The sequence below is a fragment of the Phocoena phocoena genome, chromosome 16, assembly GCF_963924675.1.
Source record: "Phocoena phocoena chromosome 16, mPhoPho1.1, whole genome shotgun sequence".
Lineage (NCBI taxonomy): Eukaryota > Metazoa > Chordata > Mammalia > Artiodactyla > Phocoenidae > Phocoena > Phocoena phocoena.
The window spans coordinates 30,618,061-30,638,155 of record NC_089234.1 but is presented as its reverse complement, the minus strand read 5'-3'; the positions used below and the strand labels follow the sequence as shown (position 1 = coordinate 30,638,155).

At 50.2% G+C, this 20,095-nt stretch overlaps 1 protein-coding gene across 1 annotated transcript in view; it reads right to left on the bottom strand.

Annotated features, from left to right (window-relative positions):
- The window catches only part of SLIT1 (slit guidance ligand 1), a 169,413-nt gene that overhangs the window by 24,784 nt on the left and 124,534 nt on the right, over positions 1–20,095 (bottom strand). Inside the window, exons 14-23 of the mRNA XM_065894433.1 lie at positions 14,374–14,537; positions 13,670–13,693; positions 13,395–13,539; positions 12,703–12,777; positions 12,418–12,561; positions 9,796–9,939; positions 9,358–9,524; positions 6,869–7,001; positions 4,662–4,730; positions 1,585–1,656 (exon numbers count right to left, since the gene is read on the bottom strand). Coding sequence (XP_065750505.1) covers positions 1,585–1,656; positions 4,662–4,730; positions 6,869–7,001; positions 9,358–9,524; positions 9,796–9,939; positions 12,418–12,561; positions 12,703–12,777; positions 13,395–13,539; positions 13,670–13,693; positions 14,374–14,537 — 1,137 coding nt within the window. The remainder of the gene's footprint in view (positions 1–1,584; positions 1,657–4,661; positions 4,731–6,868; positions 7,002–9,357; positions 9,525–9,795; positions 9,940–12,417; positions 12,562–12,702; positions 12,778–13,394; positions 13,540–13,669; positions 13,694–14,373; positions 14,538–20,095) is intronic.

Below are 20,095 nucleotides of genomic sequence, written 5' to 3'. Positions count from 1 at the left end.
ATGCAGTAGCTCCCCCTGCCCTCCTCCAGCTGCGACAACCAAAAATGTTTCAAACATTGCCAAATGTTTCCTGGAGAGCAGAATTGCCCCTGGTTGAGAACCACTGCCCTAGACCATGGCAGCTTCACACACACGCTTGTAAAGAAAAAAATGTTGCCTGCCATTCCAGTTCTACAAGGATCAAGCCATTAGCCACTTCAGTTGCCCACAGTGTGCCCTGAGGGGAATCCAGGATGGAGAAAGACAGGGTGCATTCTGTGCTTTGAATATACTAGCCTGTAGATAGCTTAGATGCATATCTAAGGAAAAATTTCAAATGACCCCAGACTCTTACATCTTCCCATACGTAGAAAAGCACTGAAATCATTAACTTGAGATATCTGTTCTTTGTGATTAACAGTAACCTTTTGATGCTTGACCGCATGTTTTTCTCAGAAAAAAAAGTTCGTATGTATCCTGGCTCGTCCCTTCCCTCTTCAGAGCAGTTCCTCAGAGATATCTGAGAGACTGTCTCCGGGCTATAGTCCTCTGGAAGGTCCCCGAATAAAACTTAACTCACAACTTGTGCATTTTTCTTTCAGTCAACAGGCTCATGAAAACTTTGAAATGGAAACCAGTTGACTAATGCACCTGAGGCAGGTAAGTGCAGCACTTCGGGGCCTTGGATCACATTCTGCTCCTGGGGGCCTGACTGAGTCAGGACCCTGTCTTTTAGGGTACTGGCTCTATTATTTGACCACAGTGGAACCAAAGGGAAAGTTCTTGAGTCCTGGGCACATCACCTGTAAAGTGAGGTATTGGGAAGGTGAACGAAATACATTCTTAAGCTCCAGGCAAATATCAATGATGCTTGTGAATACTTTCCAATCAATTGCTGGGAATATAATTAAAGCAATCATTAAAATATCTTAGAATATGGGCACCAAAATGTTCAGAGGGTAACCGTTCACAATAGTCCAAACTAGAAACAGTGCAAATATCCATCAGTGGTAGAATGGATAAGGAGAGTATGGTATATTCCTACAAAGGAATACTATACAGCAGTGAAAATGAAGAGACCACAGCTTCACACAAACATAATGGTAAATAAAAGAAGCCAGACATAAAAGACTACATCCTGTATGATTCAATTTATATAAGATTCAAAAGTGGGCAACATTAAACTTCATTGTGTAGAAATGCATATGTAGATGGTACTATAAAGACCAAAGAAGTGATCATTATAAAACTCCAGGTAGGGACTGCCTCGGGTGTGGGGGGAGAGAGGAAGAATGATCAGGAAGAGATGAGGGGACTTTTGGGGTGCCAGCTGTGTTCTATTTTTTGCCTTAGGCATTTACACATGTTCTAGCTTTATGATTATTTGTTAAATTGTACATTTATGTTTTTTGCACTTTTCCATATACACGCTGTGTTTCATAATAAAAAAAAAAAAAGTTTTTTAAAAGTCTTTTCAGAGGGCAGGCCCCGTCACCCTCCCTGGAGGGCAAGGGAGGCTACGTGGGGATACCTGCCAGTGACCGAGGCCTGGGGAGAGTCTCAGTAGCCACAAGCCCTCCCTCCGCCTCCCGCCACGGGACTCACAGAGTGGTCAGCTGGCTCATGTTGGTGAAGGAGGAGTTGCTTAAGGAACTGATCTTGTTGTTACTCAGATCCCTGGAAAAGACAAAAGAATCATCATTTAGAAAGAAAGAACTCCTCCCCTCTCCCACTCTGGCCATGGCCATCCCTCAGCCAAGTTGTTCTGACCAGCACTCTGCGGGGTGGGAGGTGGTGGAGGGGCGCTTGGTTCACAATTATTTACAGCCCTCCGTTCTGCTCCCTGAACTCGCTCTGTGTCTCCAGGGTTTCGGGTCTCCATTTCCTCATCCCCCACCCCAGGCAAGTATAGCCTGGCTCCCACCCTCCACCCACCATGGACATGCTCCCACCAAGGGCATTAGCTGCCTCCCAACTGCCAGGTCTAGGGGGCTCTCTATCCTTTCTCTCTCGCTAGTACTTTACGTGGGTTTGTTCACTCACCCTCCCTATAATCCTATGAGGGAGATAGTAAACCCATTTTATAAAAGAAGGTGCAGGGTCTCAGAGTGATGAAGTGACCCGCCCAGGGTCACACAGCTGGGAGGAAGTACAGATAGAGTCAAACCCCAGTCTGTTGGCCCCCAAGCCCCAGGTCACGGCAATGTGCTGTCCAAGTGACCCTGTGGCACTGGCCCAACTGACCACCCTCTTCTCAAATCTCCTCAGACCACTGTCTTCCCACGTTCCCCCTACCTCTCTGGTGAATGCTTCTTTCTCACCCACCCCTTAGGAACGGGGATCACTAAGCCCTGTCCTCGCTCTTCCTCTTCCTTTAGTCCCTCAGTCCTCGGGGATGCTCCTGACTCCCGCACCATTGTGCACAAATGGTGCTCTCCTCTGTGGCCCCAGCCAGACCTCTCTCACGAAGTCCCCTGCAGAGACCTGATGTCCCACAGACACTCCAATTCTTGTGCTTCCTCCCACCCGCGTGCCCCGTGCTGTGCTCTCCATCCCAGTCAGCAGCTCCAACCACACAGAAACACTGCCCTACCCCCACGTCCTCCCTCCCAGACCCTCACCTAACTGGCTTGTGCCTCTCTTCATCTGTTCCATCTGCCCCCTCCTCCCAAGTTTCTGCTACATCAAGACACCGTCATCTCTCTCCTGGTTTTTGCCTCATCTCTTACCCACAGCTTTGCCCCCTTTCGATACATCTTCCACATGGTGGGCACCACACAATCTTTCTAAGACATAAATCTGATGAGGTCACTTCTCTACCAACAAACCCGCAGTGGCTCCCATTTACTTAAAGTGCAACCTCCAGACCCTTTAGCTTCACCACCTGCCAGGTACTCCAGGGCATGGCCCCCCTCCCTCACGGGTCCCCACATGCCTTGCATGAATTTGTTACCCTTCTTGAAATTCTCTTGCCCCTGGATATCCTGTTCCCTCTGCACCTGGTGAACTCTAACCTCTCCCAGCCCTTACCCGGAGCCCACCACTCCTTCTTTTGAGCCACAGCCCTAACATGTGCATTTACCTCTGTTGGAACACTCATCACTCCACACGACGTATGTGCTCCTATTTCTCACCCTTGTATGCCCCCAGACCGTGACATTTAGGGGGAGGGCCCATGACTTAGATGGCTTCATATCTGCTCACTTCATGCAGTTCTTGACTCAGCAAATAAAACCATGTGCCCTGCCTTCATTTTCTTTTAGTAAATGTTCCTCTAATTAATCTCATTCAAAACCACTCCATTGTTCCTAGAGACACATTTAAATACATCACCAAACTTCAAGTACACTTTGTGGTGGTCCTTCCCCATGATAAGGAGGTGCTGGTATTTCAGCCCCCAACAGGCAGCTTCATAGTAAGAACTGCCTTCACATTAGTCCCCTCTCCCTCCCCTTCTCCTCAAGCATATCCGCACCACTAGTGGGGCTGCCTCAAATTAGACCAAAGAAAGGCTGTCTCTCTCTTTGTCACTCTATCACCAGCCACAAATCACTCTAACTACCACCCCTCACCTCCACCGTTGGAACAGTCAGTCAAAACACCATGGCTAGGTCATTAGCAAAGACAGATAAACTGGAGTTTCGAAATTCTGTAAGCCAGTGCTACTCAAAGTAGCTAGTCCTCAAACTGAATGTCCCCAAACAAGGGACTTGTGCCAAAATGCAATCACCTATGACACTAAACACACAACTTAGTTTAGCTAACATTTTTCCATAGCAATACTTTCCCAATGAAGGAAGAAGCAATGTGTTGGTTAAAATTCCGGTGCGAGTTCCTTATCTAGTTTCAGGAACATTACAAAGAGTTCTCAGGCTGCCATTGCCCCATAGACCACACTTTGGGCAGCACTGCTCCAAGGCACATCAGATGAAATGTTCTCTGGACTTCTTTTTGGTGGGATCTGGCCAATAGGCAGATAAAGACAATTGAAGTGAGGTGTTAATTAAGCTGGAAGGCTAAGAGGAGCTGAACTTATTCTGAGGCTTACTTTGTATGTTTTCATGAAGCAGAAAGGTCAAAAGTGGAAACAACAGAAAAGTAGATGTTAGCCTAAAGAAAGAGTTAGTTACAGATGTGTATTTGAGGCTGCCATATTTCATATTTGGTTTAGGAGCCAAGGTTGGATCAAGAAGTTTTCCATAACACTCTTCTTCTGCTCTGGCTCCTACCTTTGCAAGGATAACCCTCTTTAATAATAATTACCAGCCTAGAGGCTTGGGGAGATGGTGTGGGCAAAAGCACACAGGTTCCAACCCGAGAGAGCCTGGAACAATGCAATTCCCCAAAATGGCCACTAGATGGCAAAACAGTTCTGTGCACAGATGTTCTCAAAGGGATGGGGTGAAATTAAAAAACGGATCAGTACCATACAGGGAATATAGCCAATATTGTATAATAACTATAAATGGAGTATAACCTTTAAAAGTTGTGAATCACTATATTGTACACTTGTAACTTATATAATATTGTACATCAATTATACTGCAATTAACAAAACAAAACAAAACAAAACAAAATGGATCGGCCAGAGTGGCATCTGTAGGAAATTCCAGGAAAGCTGGAGCCACAATGGCTAGATTCCAATGGCCCTCCTGCCCTCTGAGACAGGCCTGGATACTCACACGAGCTGCAGGTACTTGAAGGTGGACAGCTGTCTCGGAACCAGCGTGAACTGATTCCCATCCAGGTAGCTACGGGAGAGAACACGGCAGTTAGTGCAGCCATCTCGGCCTTGGGCAGAGCCCGGTGCAGGGAGAACTTTCCCCTGCAGCCAGGGCCTTCTCACTCATTTCCTCTCCTACATGTACACTACACAGTTGGTCCTGAATCGCTAATCGGAGGAGAAAACACGGACATTTCTTAGGCCATTTGGGAAGATGCCACTGAAACACTTGGTAAAAGCCACTGAGACATGAAGCCTCCTGTGGCTTCCTTCCCGAGCCCCTGCCTGGCCCTCTCAGCACCCTCCCTGTCGGTGGGCACCACAGGCTCAATCCTGGGCCCCCTGGTCTTCCCTCTCTTCTCTCCAGCCTTCTTGGCCAAACAGGTAATTTGTAATAGGCTAATACCCACCTGCCAGGCCCTCAGCAGCACCCAGGGCCCCCCTGTACCTGCTGGCAAGGTGCCTGAGGCTGGCCCCAGACCCAAACATGCCCAAACCTAAGCTCTGTGTTTTCACACCCACACAGGCTTCCCCTGACTGCATCAGCACTACAGTCCATGCTCCCAGCCATCCGGGCTCAGGACCCCGAAGGTGACTCTCCAACTCTCTCTGCAGTCCGTTCTGTGACCGACCCGGCTTCTCCCACCCACTGGTCTCTCATCATTCGCAGAGCTTGGGATTCGAAATGCTGTGACCTGCCCTCCCTCCCCCATGGCCACCAGCCATCCTTCCTAAGCTGACGGGAGCACCGGGAGCTGCAGCCCCACCGAAGGCAGCCTTCAGGATGCCTTGTCCACCCCCCAGAGGTCCACAGAGCACAAATCAGGGCTTTACTCCCCCGACCCATCACCCTGCATCCTACAGAATGACTCCCGGCCCATCTCCTTCGATCCTCTCAGCCTCCCTTGTCAACAAACCCAGCAGCCCCATTTTACAGCTGAGGAAACTGAGGCTTAAAGTCTCTGAACTTCAGCATCCTCAGTCAAGGGAGCCAGGCTGTCCTGCCTGTCCCATTACTCCCGGGTTGCGAGGAGGCACCAAGGAGAGGACGGGACATAAGACGTTTACATTAAACTGGGTGGGGGATGCAGCAGGAGAGTCACAGGACAAAGACTGCAGTGGTTGGTGAAGAAATACCAGCCTTGCAGGTAATGAAAGAAATACAAATGAAAACCTCACGTGCTCCGCTCAGGGAAAAGAAAAGCTCGGGGCTTCCCTGGTGGCCCAGTGGTTGAGAGTCCGCCTGCCGATGCAGGGGGCGTGGGTTCGTGCCCCGGTCCAGGAGGATCCCACATGCCGCGGAGCAGCTGGGCCCGTGAGCCATGGCCGCTGAGCCTGCGCGTCTGGAGCCTGTGCTCCGCAACGGGAGAGGCCGGCCGCAACAGTGAGAGGCCCGCGTACCGCAAAAAAAAAAAAAAAAGAATCTCGGCTACGGGGGCCTGAAGGGACCAATCCCAGGAGCAGGAAGAGTCAGGGCCTGACCCAGGCCTTCCCTTTGGAGGGGTCTGTCAAAGAAGCCTGCTGTCCATCCCGCTGTCTGCCATACACATTTATACCCACGTGCCCACATGGGCTCGGATACCAAATCCAGATCAACAAAGAGTCAGCACCACAACGCCAGTGTTGATGGGGCATGGGAGGGGGAGGGGGAGCAAGAAGGCTCTTTCCACACACGGCGGGCGGGAGTGCAGAGGAGACAGCTTTTCTGGAAGGTCATCAAGAGTCCCAACCGCTCTCCGACTAGCAGTTTCGCTGAAGGGATGCTCACCTCAGCGCTATTTATGAGAGTAAACAAATTGGAAGCTTAAACACCAACGAAGGGGGATTTGTTATATAGATCACAGTAGATTCACGTGATGGAATATTATGTGGACAATAAAAACAACTTTTGTGAGCGTTCTCATGAAGGGAATGCTCATGAGATGACGTGAAGTGGGAAAAGCAATGTAATTTCTTATTTTAAAGGCAGAGCTTAGTTTAACGGGATGAAGCACTTGCCACGGGGGACCCCTGCCGTCAGGTGGCTGCAGAGTGGGGGGCGGTCACAGAGAAGCTCAAACCTCCTTGGAACCAGTGTCTCCTGCAAAGCCCTGACTCCAAGCGCCTGCCAGCTAACATCTGCTTTCGGTCGCCCTCTCTTCCTGCCACCAGGCAGGGGTTACTCACAGCTCTGTGGCATTCTTGGGGATGCCCTTGGGCAAGGCCTGCAGGTGCTTGTTGCTGCATCGGACCACGGTGTCCAGGCAGGCGCACTCCTGAGGGCACTGCGGGCGGGGCAGGCAGCCCCCCTCCTCCTGGCCTGGGGAGGAAGGCGTGAAGCCACGTCAGCGAGGGGATAGGCCTCCTCAGGGCCTCCTGCAGCCAGGGCCCAGCTCCAGGGCACCTGCGGACAGTGGCCCCACGCTGACGCCACCTTGTGCACCAGTAAGTCTCCTCTCAGCTGTACCCTTCCCCCACCAGGGGCAAAGCCCCTTGGACCTCTTTTGAGCTTAAAATAGGTCTTGGAGCCATCTCTTCCACCTCAGCTCTGAGGCGGACCCAGGCACTGCAGAGGAGGAGGATGGCAGCCACACCATTTCTTGAGCACCTACTATGTGCCGGACACTGTATCGAACGTAATCTCCTTAACGTATGTAAGGGGAGCAGCCATTACCCCTAGAGTGTGAGCATCACGGGGACAGAGACCTGCACCCCCTTCTCTGTTCACTGAAGGAGCCCAGCACGGAGAGCAGGGCCTGGCACACAGCAGCCTCCAAATTAGGTCAGTTGAATGAAGGAACTTCTATCTTACTGAGATCTGGAGCGTTTAAACAGCTTGCTCGGGTCAGAAGGCTGATCAGAGGCAATTCAGGGTCTGTACCCAGGTCTGGCCGGCACACAGTCTGAGCCCCTTCTGTCCCACCATCTTTCACAGATTCAATAAATAGTACTGAGCGCCCTCTGTGTGCCTTCCTTCCTCCTGATTGGGTGTAGGAGGGGCGATAAGGACACCACCGTCGGAGTTGCTAGGAAGCAGGTGACAGGGACTGTCAGTTTTGGAAGGCATCTGTGTGGAGGTGCCACGTGATAAGGATGAACTCACTGAATCCTCACAACATCTCTCCGTGGATGTGCTACTATCAGCCCATCTTAGAGAAAAGGAAACTACGGACAGAGTGATTAAGTCACTTGCCCAAGGTCCGCCAGCCTGGAAGAGGTCCCGCAGCCTGGAATCCAAGCCAGCTGCCTCCAGAGCCTGTTCTCTTGACCACTACGTCCTACTGCCTCTCGGCAGCAACACCTCAAAAATATTCCCATCCTTTCACGCCTAGGAAGTTATTCTAAGGGGGAAAACTGAGTATATGTACAGAGAGTTATCTATCAGGATGTTCCTGGCAACACGAGGCATAACAACAGAAGTTTGGAAGCACGTAAATGCCACGCGATGCCTCCAGACAAGGGACTGTCATGTTGAGAAGGTACACGGGCAGTACTGCAAGACCCTACGTGTGTCATACGTGGGCACGAACACTCAGCAAAGATCCAGGGGGCCACACACGGGGTGCTGACAGGAGTCACCTGGGGTGGGGAAGTAGAAAGAGGGACTCATCAATGAGCTTTTTATTCTCCTTCTGGATTGTCCGTTATTTGGGGTTTTGTTTTTAAGGAAATAAAGATGCCTCACTTTGTAAGAAGAAAAATAAAAAGAAACTGTTTCTTGGAAAAAAATAATGCTTTCAAAAAAAATATTTGATGGCATCAGAAAATGTCCAAAATACATAGTTCAGGTTTTTTTTTAAAAAAAGAAACTATGATATAAAATATATATGTGAGAAGTATGGAGTTGTTTTGTTTATTTTAGAAGTTTGAAGCCAAACTGATCTTAGAGAATCCATTGATTTTGTTTAGAAAAATACCCTGTCATTCTTGGCGTGAAAGCTGAAGTTCCCCACCCAGCACCCCCCTCACTGGCTTGGATGGGCCAGCCTGAGAGCTGAACTGCCCCCTGGAAGCAGACTGGAGAGAGGACAGGAGGGGCTGAAGAAGGGGGGCCCAGGACTGGGCAAGATGCAACCTTGTTCTGTCACCTTCGGTAAAAATCTGCTTCCCACAGCTGCCTGTGTGAATGATGCTCTGGGGGCTGGGGTGGAGAATGGAGGGATGGGCTAGATTCTGCATGGGTAGGGAAAGAAAGAAGTGGCCACAGGAGAGAGATGGAGGATTCAGGGGAAAGAGGACATTGGCACAAGAAGTGACCCGCGTGTGGAGCAAGGGGTGCCCCCTTGACAGTGTCCTGCTGCACATTACAGACAGGCTGAATCCACTGTCAGGAGTGCTTAGGAATAACCAGGAGGTAGGTCTCTGGGTTAAACGTACTCACATAAAGAAATTACACTAAAATGTTAACCGTGATTTTCTCTGAGTGATGGGCTAATAGGTAACGTTTATTCCCGTCTTTTATCCATATTTTCCCATTTTTTTAAACAATAAGCACATTGTTGCTCTTATAATCACACGAAGAAGACCCCACCAGGCAGAGGCAGGCACAGGACTGAGTAGGTCTCCCTGCTCCTCGCCCCTCCCCCTCCACAGAGCCTCCCCTCCCCAGGGGACCCCTCCTCTCTGGGGCATGACCTCTCCCCATCCCCCTGCCACCCGGGGGGCCCATGAGTTACCTTCCTCACACCTGAAGTCGGGGACAGCCACGTCCTGCAGGGGAATCTGCCGCAGGAAATCCGGGCTCTGGCATCGCGGGTTCCCCGTCACAATCCGCCTCCTGCGCAGCCAGTCGCCCAGCCAAGCCAGCTGGCAGTTGCAGTTGAAAGGGTTGGCCAGAAGGTTTCTGGAAGAGGCGGGTGGCGTGACCACGAAGACACCCACCAGACTCAGCTGTCCCAGCAAAGCCGGCCCCTGCTCGCCACCCAACGCTCCCGGACAACCAACCCGCCAAGAGGCAACATTCTAACGTGCAAGGACCCAAACACCCTGAGTCTTTTAAAGTGACCACCGGAGAAGGCCGTGTCCTAAGGTGGTGGATGGGCAGGGCTCCGGGGTTCAGTTCGGATGGCTGGTGCCCAAGCCCCAGGCCCACCTGCCCTCCGAGGCACACTTACAGCGTGGAGAGGGCTTGGAGGGTGTCGAAGGCCCCAGGGGAGATGGTGGCGATCTGGTTGTCATAGAGCGAGAGGAGGCGGACGCTGCGCAGACCCGTGAAGCTGTCATTGTGGATGCAGCTGATGCGGTTGTTCCTCAGCATCCTGGGAGCCGGGAGAGGAGGGGAGAGTCCGTGCCGTGCCCCGCGGCCATCTGCCTGCCCTGTGCTTTGGCCGCCAGCGGCCAGTTCACAAGTTCTCCTCTGGGGGCACTGAGCCACGGAGAGGGGAGCCACAGTGCCAGGATTCTACACACCTGGGCTCCCCTCCAGGCTTTCCCTGCCTCTGAATTGACGGCCTCTCCATCCTGCCCACACGGCCCCCATGCCGAAGACCATCACCCTCACCCCCTGGGTGCCCAGAGCCTCCCCAACCTCGGGCCACACTCCATATCAACACCTGAGACTTTCCTAAAACTTAAACCCGGCCATGTCGCTCTCCAGCCTGAAGCCCGTAGCAGCCTCTAAACTGTCCACAGAATCATGTTTAAACTCTTTACTGTGACATGTGAGCGCCTGCCCAACCCAGCCCCGGAGCAGCACCTGCCCGACTCCCCAGGGATGGACACACCCTCCACTCCTCTGTCCTTCAGGCCTGCTGCCCAGGCCTGCATCCCCACACCTTCCCCCGGCTGGATCTCCTTCTAGAATGACCTTCTTCCTCATTTATAGCTGTCAAAGTCTCTGTTCATCCTCAAACATCTGGCTCAATTCCTTTCCCCAAGCAAAAACAAAAACGAAGCCTGACACAGAATATGCAATTCACAAAAGAAATCAAAATGAGTGAACTAGGTGAGGGAGATTAAAAGGTACAAACTTCCGTTACAGGATAAATGAGTCACAGCATGAGATGCACAGAAATAAATAAACAAATAGCTTATGAACATTCACTGAAAAATGTTCAAATCAAGGACATTTAAGTGATAGTGAATCTTTGCCTGCCAAATTACAAAATAATTAAAAATAAAATAATAATAGTAAAGTCCAGGGTTGGCAGGAGGGTGGGAGGACGGGCACTTTCATGCACAGCTGGCGGGAAAACAACTTGGGACCTGCCCAGAGTGCACCTCGTGAGATGTGGCAAAATCACTGAAAGGGCCCATGTTCTTTTACCCCACAGGTCTACCCTTAGGGATTTATCTTTAAGGTAATAACCCCAGATGAGCACAGAATTTCATAACAAAGATATTAATCACAGCATTGCATGTAATAAAATTAGAAACAGCCTAAATCTCTAATAATTATCTAATATATAATCTTTCAAAATGATGTTGTAAAAGAAATCGTAAGGATACGTAAAGACACTCACATTCTGGTTAAGGAAAAAACAGATTACTAAATAAAATGTATTCTAGGATTCCATTAAAATATATCTGTGTGTTTGCATGCATGTGTGTGGGTGTACGTGTGTGTGCGTGTGTGTGTGTTTGTATAACTGGAAGGATAGTTGTCTATATCAACAATTAACTGTGGTCAGTGGAGGGGTTACAGGCATTCCTTTTCCTGTGCCCTCACCATCCTTCACATGCTCCTGCAGGCCCAGGGCACCCTCTTTCAAAGAATACTAGGCATGTATAAAAAAGAATGAGGCAGCCCTCTATGAAGAACCTGCCACACTATCTTTACAAGTGAAAAAAAAGCAAGCTGCAAAACACAGTGCATAATAAATCCCCTTGTGTAAAACAGACAAACAAAAACCCACAGGGAATGCCTCCATGCATTCATTTCCCTTACGTCATGACACGTGCTCAGAAAATAAATCTGTAGCCTTACTGCGGGCTGGGATTTAAATCCAGGCTGGTGGCTTCTAGAGGTGATGTCCACAGTGTAGCCACTAGCCACACGTGGCTGTTTATACTTAATTAAAATGAAACGAAATTCCAAAGTCAGTGCCTCCGTAGCACTGGCCACATTTCAAGTGCTCCATAGCCACATGTGGCTACCAGATTGGTCAGTGCGGATGTGGGATGTTTCTGTCCCTGTGGTGAGTCTGACGGGACAGCACTGTCTATTGGACGCTCTAAAGGTCTACATGATCATCTGAAGAGCTAGTGCTGCCTGGACAGAGACAGGGGCTCCCTTCAGCGTTCACAGAGGGGTGGATGACCCCAGGATCCCACTCAGTCCTGACGTCTGGAGAGCTCTGCCTGGGCTCTGAGTCATGGGGTCTCAGAATCCCAGGGATGGTGGGAATCCCTCCTCCCCCACCTACACCCACTTGAGTCACCTCTGCGAGGTCCCTGCCACTGTAGCACCGGCCACTCCTGAACTGAAAACACGTGCTGTGCTCTTGCAGCCTGACCGCGGGGCGATGAGAGGGGACCTCCGGAAGGGCCCACCTCCCCATCCCTTCACCCGCCATCGACCCCCCACCCTGGGGAACCAGAAGGCAGCCCTCGTCACAGTGACCGACATCTGATGACTTGGCGCACTGCAGCCAGGGTCCTCAGCCGCGGCCCCCTCAACTCCTGCAAGCTGGGGCCAGGGAAGGAGACTCCCACCCTTGCTCTTCCTTTCCCTTTAACGCAGACGCCCACGCTCTGGCTTGGCTTCTGCCCACCCTGCTCCCCTGCCACACACTCACAGCGTCCTCAGGCCGTCCAGGCCCCGGAACATGCCGCTCCGAATGGACTCCAGCTGGTTGGCGGTCAGGTGTAGCTCGCTCACTGAGGCTGCGCCCTCGAAGGCCCCGTCTTCAATCTCCGACACCTTGTTGTTGCTCAGATTGCTGGGAGAGGATTACGGAGTTCGGGACCCTTTTCCTGCATCCAGCTCCCATGCACGGGAGCCCTGCCCCCGACACCCAGAATTCCCCCTTCCCATCCTGACCGGTGTCCTGACTGCACCTTCCCGCCAACGGGTAACTCACATTTTCTTCAGATGGGTGAGTTTTTTAAACATCCCGGTGGCCTCCAGGATGGAAATCTCATTGTTGTTTAATCGTCTGTAAGAAGCAATGAAGGGAACTTATACATCCATAGGGGACAGACGTTAAAGTATCTTCCAAACTGAGACTATTTGGGACTCAAACAAAGGGGACTCCCAGAAGAATTTCTCTGGTGAGATGAATTGATCCTATTTCAGAAAAGGCTGGACCAAGAGCTGGGGGGTGAATGGGGATATTTTAACATGAAAAATGCCATGAACTTTACATACATAAATGACAGGCATGTGTAGGTATCTGTGCACGTGCATATATATACGTGCACAAACTTATATTTTTAGAGAAAGAAGAAAAATAGAAGAATGGCTTAGGCTACAACTTTAGCTGATGGAATCAGGTCCCCACAAAGAAAGCAAAAGCATGATTGAGAGAAGCCGCCCTGGTTCAGGCTGGCGACCTGCCCCGCGGGCCAGAGACTGCCTCAGCAGGGCGTGTGGGACCGGGAGTGAGAAGCAGAGGGACCACTTCCTGCTGGACCCAGCAGCTAGCATGCTCCCGGGGTGGGGTCTCCAGTGGTCCCCAAATAGAGCTGCGACAGAGGAAAACCCTGAGGAGGGCCGGGAGGGTCTGTGGGAGCTGGGGGCAGGTGAGGGCGTGGCGCGGCTGGGGGCTCTCACAGCTCGGCCGTGGCCTGGGGGATGCGCTCAGGGATCTTGGTGAGCTTGAGGCCGGAGCACTCCACCATGCTGGCCTCGCAGCGGCACTTGTGGGGACAGACCACGTCGCTGTTGCATTCGCTGTTCAGCTGGTAATCCTCTGTGCCTGTGGTGAGAGGGCGGGGGCCAGGGGTGGAGGAGTTCCAAGCAGCCCTGCCCAGCCCAGAGTCTCCCGGGCCTCCCTGGCCTCCCACTGCCACCGTCCCACCCAGGCCGGCCTTGGTCCCCCCTCTTACCTGGAATGAAGTACTGCTCTTTGGCTGGGGAGAGAAGCAGAAACACTACAATGCTGGGATTGTCCAGACCATGCAGGAACAGCCCAGGCCTCAGCCCTGCTGCCCAGCGGAAGCCGCCCCAGGAACCAGGCTCGGGTCACAAACCAAGGCCCCGGAGCCCACCCACCCAGCCCCTGTGTGAAGGTCTTGCTACGAACACAGATATTCCTGGCCCAGGCTGATGCAGGGGACAGCACCACACCCAAGTAAACCTCTTCCAGGGAGCACCAAAACCACGGGAACGTTCACATACAACGGCACAGGTGAGGATGGACCAGGATCTGGGCTCAGAAGCCGACCCACACTGTCCCCAGCCAGTTGCCGTTTCTGCTGCCCCAGAGCCTGGAGGAGGCAACCATCTCTCTGAGGAGGGTTCCAGGCCTCCTGAGTGTCTTAAAAAGCTTGAAAGAGAACTGTCCTGGGAGGAGAGGGACCTGGGTCCTTGCCTGTCCTCTCCGGGGTATCTTTGGCAAGCGCTACCACCTTCCCAGGCCTCAGTAAAACAAGGGGTGGGAAACTGTAGATCCAAGTCTACACTGTGGGCCCGCACCCTCCAGCGTGGGTCCAAAGTGGTCCAGGGCACGCTTGTTGGGACCATCCAGGAACATCACAGAGTCCCTGAGCAGACTGAAGGCGGGCGGGTGGGCGGGCAGGCGGGCAGCTACCTGAGCACCGGAACTTCTTGCTCTTGATCTGCCCGATGCGCTTGTTGGCAAGGCGCCGGGGGCTGGCGCAGCGGGCCCCGCTGGTCTCGATGGGGTTGGTGCGCAGGAAGTCCGCCAGCCACTTGAGGTTACAGTCACAGATGAAAGGGTTCTGGGCCAGATGCCTGTCCAAAGGGGGCGGATGGGAGATCAGAGACAAAGCTGCACCGTTGTGCTCACCGCCACCTGGACGGGGCCTCACTGCTTGCTCGTAGCCAGAGCCCACCGGGCCTGGGGAGAAATGCGCCACCTGGGGACAGCACCTGGGGGTGCCCACCACTTGTGGAGAAGTCTTACCAGAGCCTGGCAGTGGGGATGGAACTCCACAGCCTGGAGCTTCCAGCTGTCCCTTCAAGCCTCACTCTGTCCCGTCTCCTTCTACTCACCTGTCCCTCCCTCTGCCCTGTGACAAACAGGAGTGGAGGCAGAAGCAACCCAGAGACCAGCCAGCACCCCCGTCCTTCCAAGGGTGAGGTGATGGAACGGACATTAGAGCCCAAGACCTCAGCATCCAGCGGCCTTTGGACCCCGCCGGTGCCATGAGTCCTGGACTGTCCCCTCCCTGTGGCTTTGGGCGGCAGCAGCCTCTTTCCCACAGCCTCTGTCAAGAAGGGGCTGGGGCCAGGGTGGCAAGGCTGGGCCTGTAGCTGGGGTAGGAGGTCTCAAAATGCCTGCTGCGGCCCCTCAGCTTTCCATGGAATCTCCGTTCCTAGCCCAGGCCATAGGGGTTGGCCCCTCTTGACCATTCTACAGGCCGTCTCTTGACACAGGGAAACTCAGAAAGCATTACTGAGTAGCCGCTTATTGCGGAACCACTCATATCTTCTTGCCGGCTCCCTGTGTTACCCACAGGATAAGTGTGGGGCGGGGGCAGCTGACAGGTGATACTAGCTGAGGGAACCCGGGTCACTGTAAGTGACCACAGGGCTGTCTTTCCCATTGGTCCTGACTGCCCTGCAGGCTCAGACCAGCCACATCTGAATCACCTAGCAACCGGCTTGCCCACCTGTGTCTGGGCCAGTGCGCCCTGCTTTCTACACTGAGACAGCCAGGGAAAAGAATCCAGCACCTGTCCTGACTACTGTTCCCAAGAGCCAATGCTTCTGCATGGGGCCAGCTCAGAGGACTCGCCATGCCATGGCTACTCTTCCTCCATCTAATGTCATTAATTCAAGTCATCTACATATTGGCCTCAGCCCAGGCTCCTGCTAGGGCCACACAGCTCTCTCCAAACAGAGGCACAAGCCCTTGCCCAGAGTCTGCACTCAGCTCAGCTCAGACCTTGACCACTCTCTCTCCATCCATCCCCTCCTGGGCTCCACCCTCTGGCCACTGGTCAGTATGCTTGGTGACAGTTTTCCCTGCCCAGCTGTCCTTGCCACTCCCCTTTGCAGCGCCCGCCCCACTTTCCTGCCTGAGTCCTGGCTCCTCTCAGCTCCACCAGGTGGGCCAGGCCCCTCCCACCCCTTCTGCATCCCGTTGGATGGTTTGTTACCCCGATTTAAACTGCCAATTTGCACAGCGACGATGTGCGTGCTGACTCTCCAGGGCAGAGTTCGTAGCTAATCTAAAGTACACCAGGATTCAGGGATTGCTCTGGGATCCTTCCACCCGCCCCATCCACATCTATTTGTGCCTTAGGACACAGCCTCTGCCTGAACGAATTGCTTCCCTCTATCACAATCTTGGCAGAAAACTCTGTTTAAAATCAACTCAATTATGTTGTTCAGTCACGTATTAAAATGTCCAAGGGGTGCAGAGTAGACTACATCCTTTTTAAGAACAGGCTATTTTTGTCAAAAGCAACCTACAAAACTTGAATCACCCACTGAGGCAAGTGGCTTCTGTATAAACTTAAGTATCTGACATAAAGTAGAATTTTTAGAAGGTGTAAAGAGCAGGGAACTGGGGAGAGAAAATGCTCAGGAGGAAGAAAAAAATCTGCTTGGGAAAAGATAATTATGTTAAAGGCACACCCAGAAAGAGGCTGCACATGTGGCCAGACAATTATCTCCATGCACATTTCTGATAGTGGAAGGTAGAAGGGGAGACCACTTCCCAGTCTCTTTCTTGGATTAAGCATTAAGAAGTCACAACTAAAAATCTTTGGGGCAGATACTCAACATCATTAGTCAAATTAAACCCATAATGAGCTACCACTTCAAACCCACTAGGATGGCTGTAATCATAAAGAAAACCGATACCAAGTGTGGGCAAAGATGTAGAGAAATTGGAACCTTCATAACATTGCTGGTGGGAATGTAAAATGTAGAGCCACTTTGGAAAACAGTGGCAGTTTCTTAAAAGGTTAAACATAAATTTCCCATGTGACCCAGAAATTCCAAGAGAAATGAAACCCTTTGTCCTCGCAAAGATGTGTAAGAAAATGTTCACAGCAGCATTATTCATAATGGTCCCAAAGTGGGAATGAGCTAAATGTCCAACAGTGAGGAGGGATAAACAAAATGTGCATGCAATGGAAAATTGTTTGGCAACAAAAAGGAACAAATACTGTTATTGGGTTGGCCAAGAAGTGCCTTCGGTTTTTAAGTAAAAATAAAAGACACATTTTTCATTTTCACCAAGAATTTATTAAACAATGTATTCACCCTTTTGTTCCACTACCTTCTGCCATTTTTCAGGCAACTTCATAATTCCATCTTCCAAAAACTTTTTATCTTTTTGAGCAAAAAACTGTTCCAGGTGCTTTTTACAATCTTCCAGGGAATTGAAATTTTTTCCATTAAGAGAATTTTGTAAAGACTGAAATAAATGAAAATCCAAAGGCAGATGAATCAGAACTTCCCCGCCAAGCTGTAACAGTTTTTGCCTGGTCATCAAAGAAACATGCGTTCTTGTGTTATCCTGATGGAAGATTATGTGTTTTCTGTTGACTAATTCTGGACGCTTCTCGTTGAGTGCTGCTTTCAGTTGGTCTAATTGCGAGCAGTACTTGCTGGAATTAATCGTTTGGTTTTCCAGAAGTTGCTCATAATAGAGGACTCCCTTCCAATCCCACCATATACACAACATCACCTTCTTTGGATGAAGACCAGCCTTTGGTGTGGTAGGTGGTGGTTCATTTCGCTTGCCCCATGATATCTTTTGTTCCATATCGTTGTACAGTATCCACTTTTCATTGCCCGTCACAATTTGTTTTAAAAACGGAACACTTTCATTACGTTTCAGTAGAGAATCGCATGCGGAAATACGGTCAAGAAGTTTTTTTTTCTCTTAACTTATGTGGAACCCAAACATCAAAGCGATTAACATAACCAAGCTGGTGCAAATGATTTTCAACGCTTGATTTGGACATTTTGAGTATGTCGGCTATCTTCCTCGCAGTATAACGTTGATTGTTCTCAATTATTGTTTCAATTTGATCGCTATAAATTCAACCGGTCTACCCAACCGTGGAGCATTGTCCAGCAAGAAATCTCCAGCACAAAGCTCCGCAAACCACTTTTGACACGTTCGATCAGTCACAGCACCTTCTCCATACACTGCAAAAATCTTTTTGTGCGTTTCAGTTGCTTTTTTACTTTCTTGAAATAATGAAGCACAGTATGCCAAAAATGTTGTTTTTGTTCTTCCATCTTCAATATTGAAATGGCTACGCAAAAATTCACCAATTTTGATAAGTTTTTTAAAAAATGCACGCTGATATGACAGCTGTCACAATACAGTCTAACAAAATTGTTTCGAATGAAGTTAAAGACAACTAAGCGCTACTAGAGCCATCTTACGGAAGACACCGAACGCACCTTTCGGTCAACCCAATACATACTTGCAATATGAAGGAATCTCAAAACCATTATGCTAAGCAAAAGAAGTCAGTCACAAAAGATATATCACAGAAGTCCATTTTTATGAAATATCTAGAAAAGGCAAATCTATAGAGACAGAAATTAGATTAGTGCTTGCCTGGGGTTAGGCTGGAAATAGGAATTGATTGCAAATGGGCACAAGGGATTTTGGGGGGTAATGGAAAACGTTCTAAAATTGAATTGTAGTGATAGTTCAACTGTAAATTTACTAAAAATCACTGAATTGTACACGCAGAACAGGTGAATTTTACACCTCATTCAAGCTTTAAAAAAATTTTTTTTTAATCTCTTGGGGCAAGTAAAACTACAAAATCAATACCGTGACACATGGCACTCAGCCACAGATCTTGGAGCTATCAACAAATCAAGCAAGATATTGTAAGTTGAAATCCGCTCGGTTCTGACATAAGACTCGGCCAAGGGTTTAACTATCTGAGGCTGTAATAACAATATCTGATTGTACCCCGGATTTGCGTTTTTTAAAATTCTTGTTCTAAATTGTACTTCAGTTGTCAATATATAATAGTTGTTCACGAAGTTCAGTTTTGCTTTACAGCCTTAACAATGAGGTCAATTCTTAGGGTAAAAGCACAGTTTAGGGGCAAGTTAACTAATTTCTCAGTGCCAGTGAAGAGAGATGCCTGAGACCAAATCCCTGCTCTACTAGATGTTATGTGACCTAGGGTGATTCTGCCTCTGCCTCAGTTTCCTTATAAGTAAGGCAAGGATGATAGAACCTTCATTCATAGGTCATTGTAAGTATTAAGTAAGATAATACACGCAAAGAACAGTGTCCTGGCCTTCAGTAATAAACAGCGGTGACTATCGCTATTATCAGTATTACTACTATTGCCATCTCTCCTATGGGAAACCTTCCTGTTCTAACACTCTGCTCCAGCTTTGTGCCCTACTATTGCCTTGGTGGAAGTGGCCAAGATCTCAGGGATGGTACGTAGGAGGGCAGAAGCACTCCTGAAATCCAGCCAGGTGAATGGACACAGACAGAGGCCGCCCCTGGTGAGCACGACCCATTTGATGTACTAGCTCCCCTTCCACCCTGAAAGTGAGACAGCTCCTCACATGAGACGCTCAGCCCCATTCCGCATCCCCAAGGCTTTCCTGCGTGTGTGTCCCCAGCCCTGAAATCTCCTTAGTGCGTTTCTCTCAGATGTTCTGCCAGCTTTGTGAAATAATCCACCTTTCCAATGTCTCCCTGTGACAACTCATTTCACATACTTGGCAAGATTTCCCCGTGGTGCTCCCTCCCCCTCTCCCTGGCTATAAGTAAATTAATTAGCAGTAGTGGGCTGCCGGCGGGTATGTGGGCTCTAATGAGTTTGTCTTCATGGCTGACATCCCTGCTGACGTGCAGGGTCCCAAGGGAGCAGGAGCTGTGCCTTCTACTCGATCTGTTTCACACTCATCCCAGCACTCGTGCAGATCTTAGCTGACAGAGGGCACTGCACAGCGGATAAACAGTGGCAGGGCTGGCAACGACAACAATGGCCACGGTAATATTAATAATAAATGCCCATCAGGCACGCACCACAGGACCCACGGGTCAGCACGCTGAGTCAAACTGCAGGCTCAGAACTAAAGATGTGGAATGTAGTGCCTGAGTTTAACCAAAGAGTAGAAGAGAAGTTTCCCTATACAGAAGCCTTCCAGCTAAAAAATAAGGACTCCTTTAAAGCGTAACTGCAACAGCGTTATCAAATGAAGTAGGAATGTTAGAATTCACATATCACCATTTCAGGATCCCTAATGAACAAGTGGGTCTAGGCATGGAAATCAATGACTGTGTTTATTACAAAACAAACAAACAAACAAAAAAAAACCAGATATCGTGAGCTTCC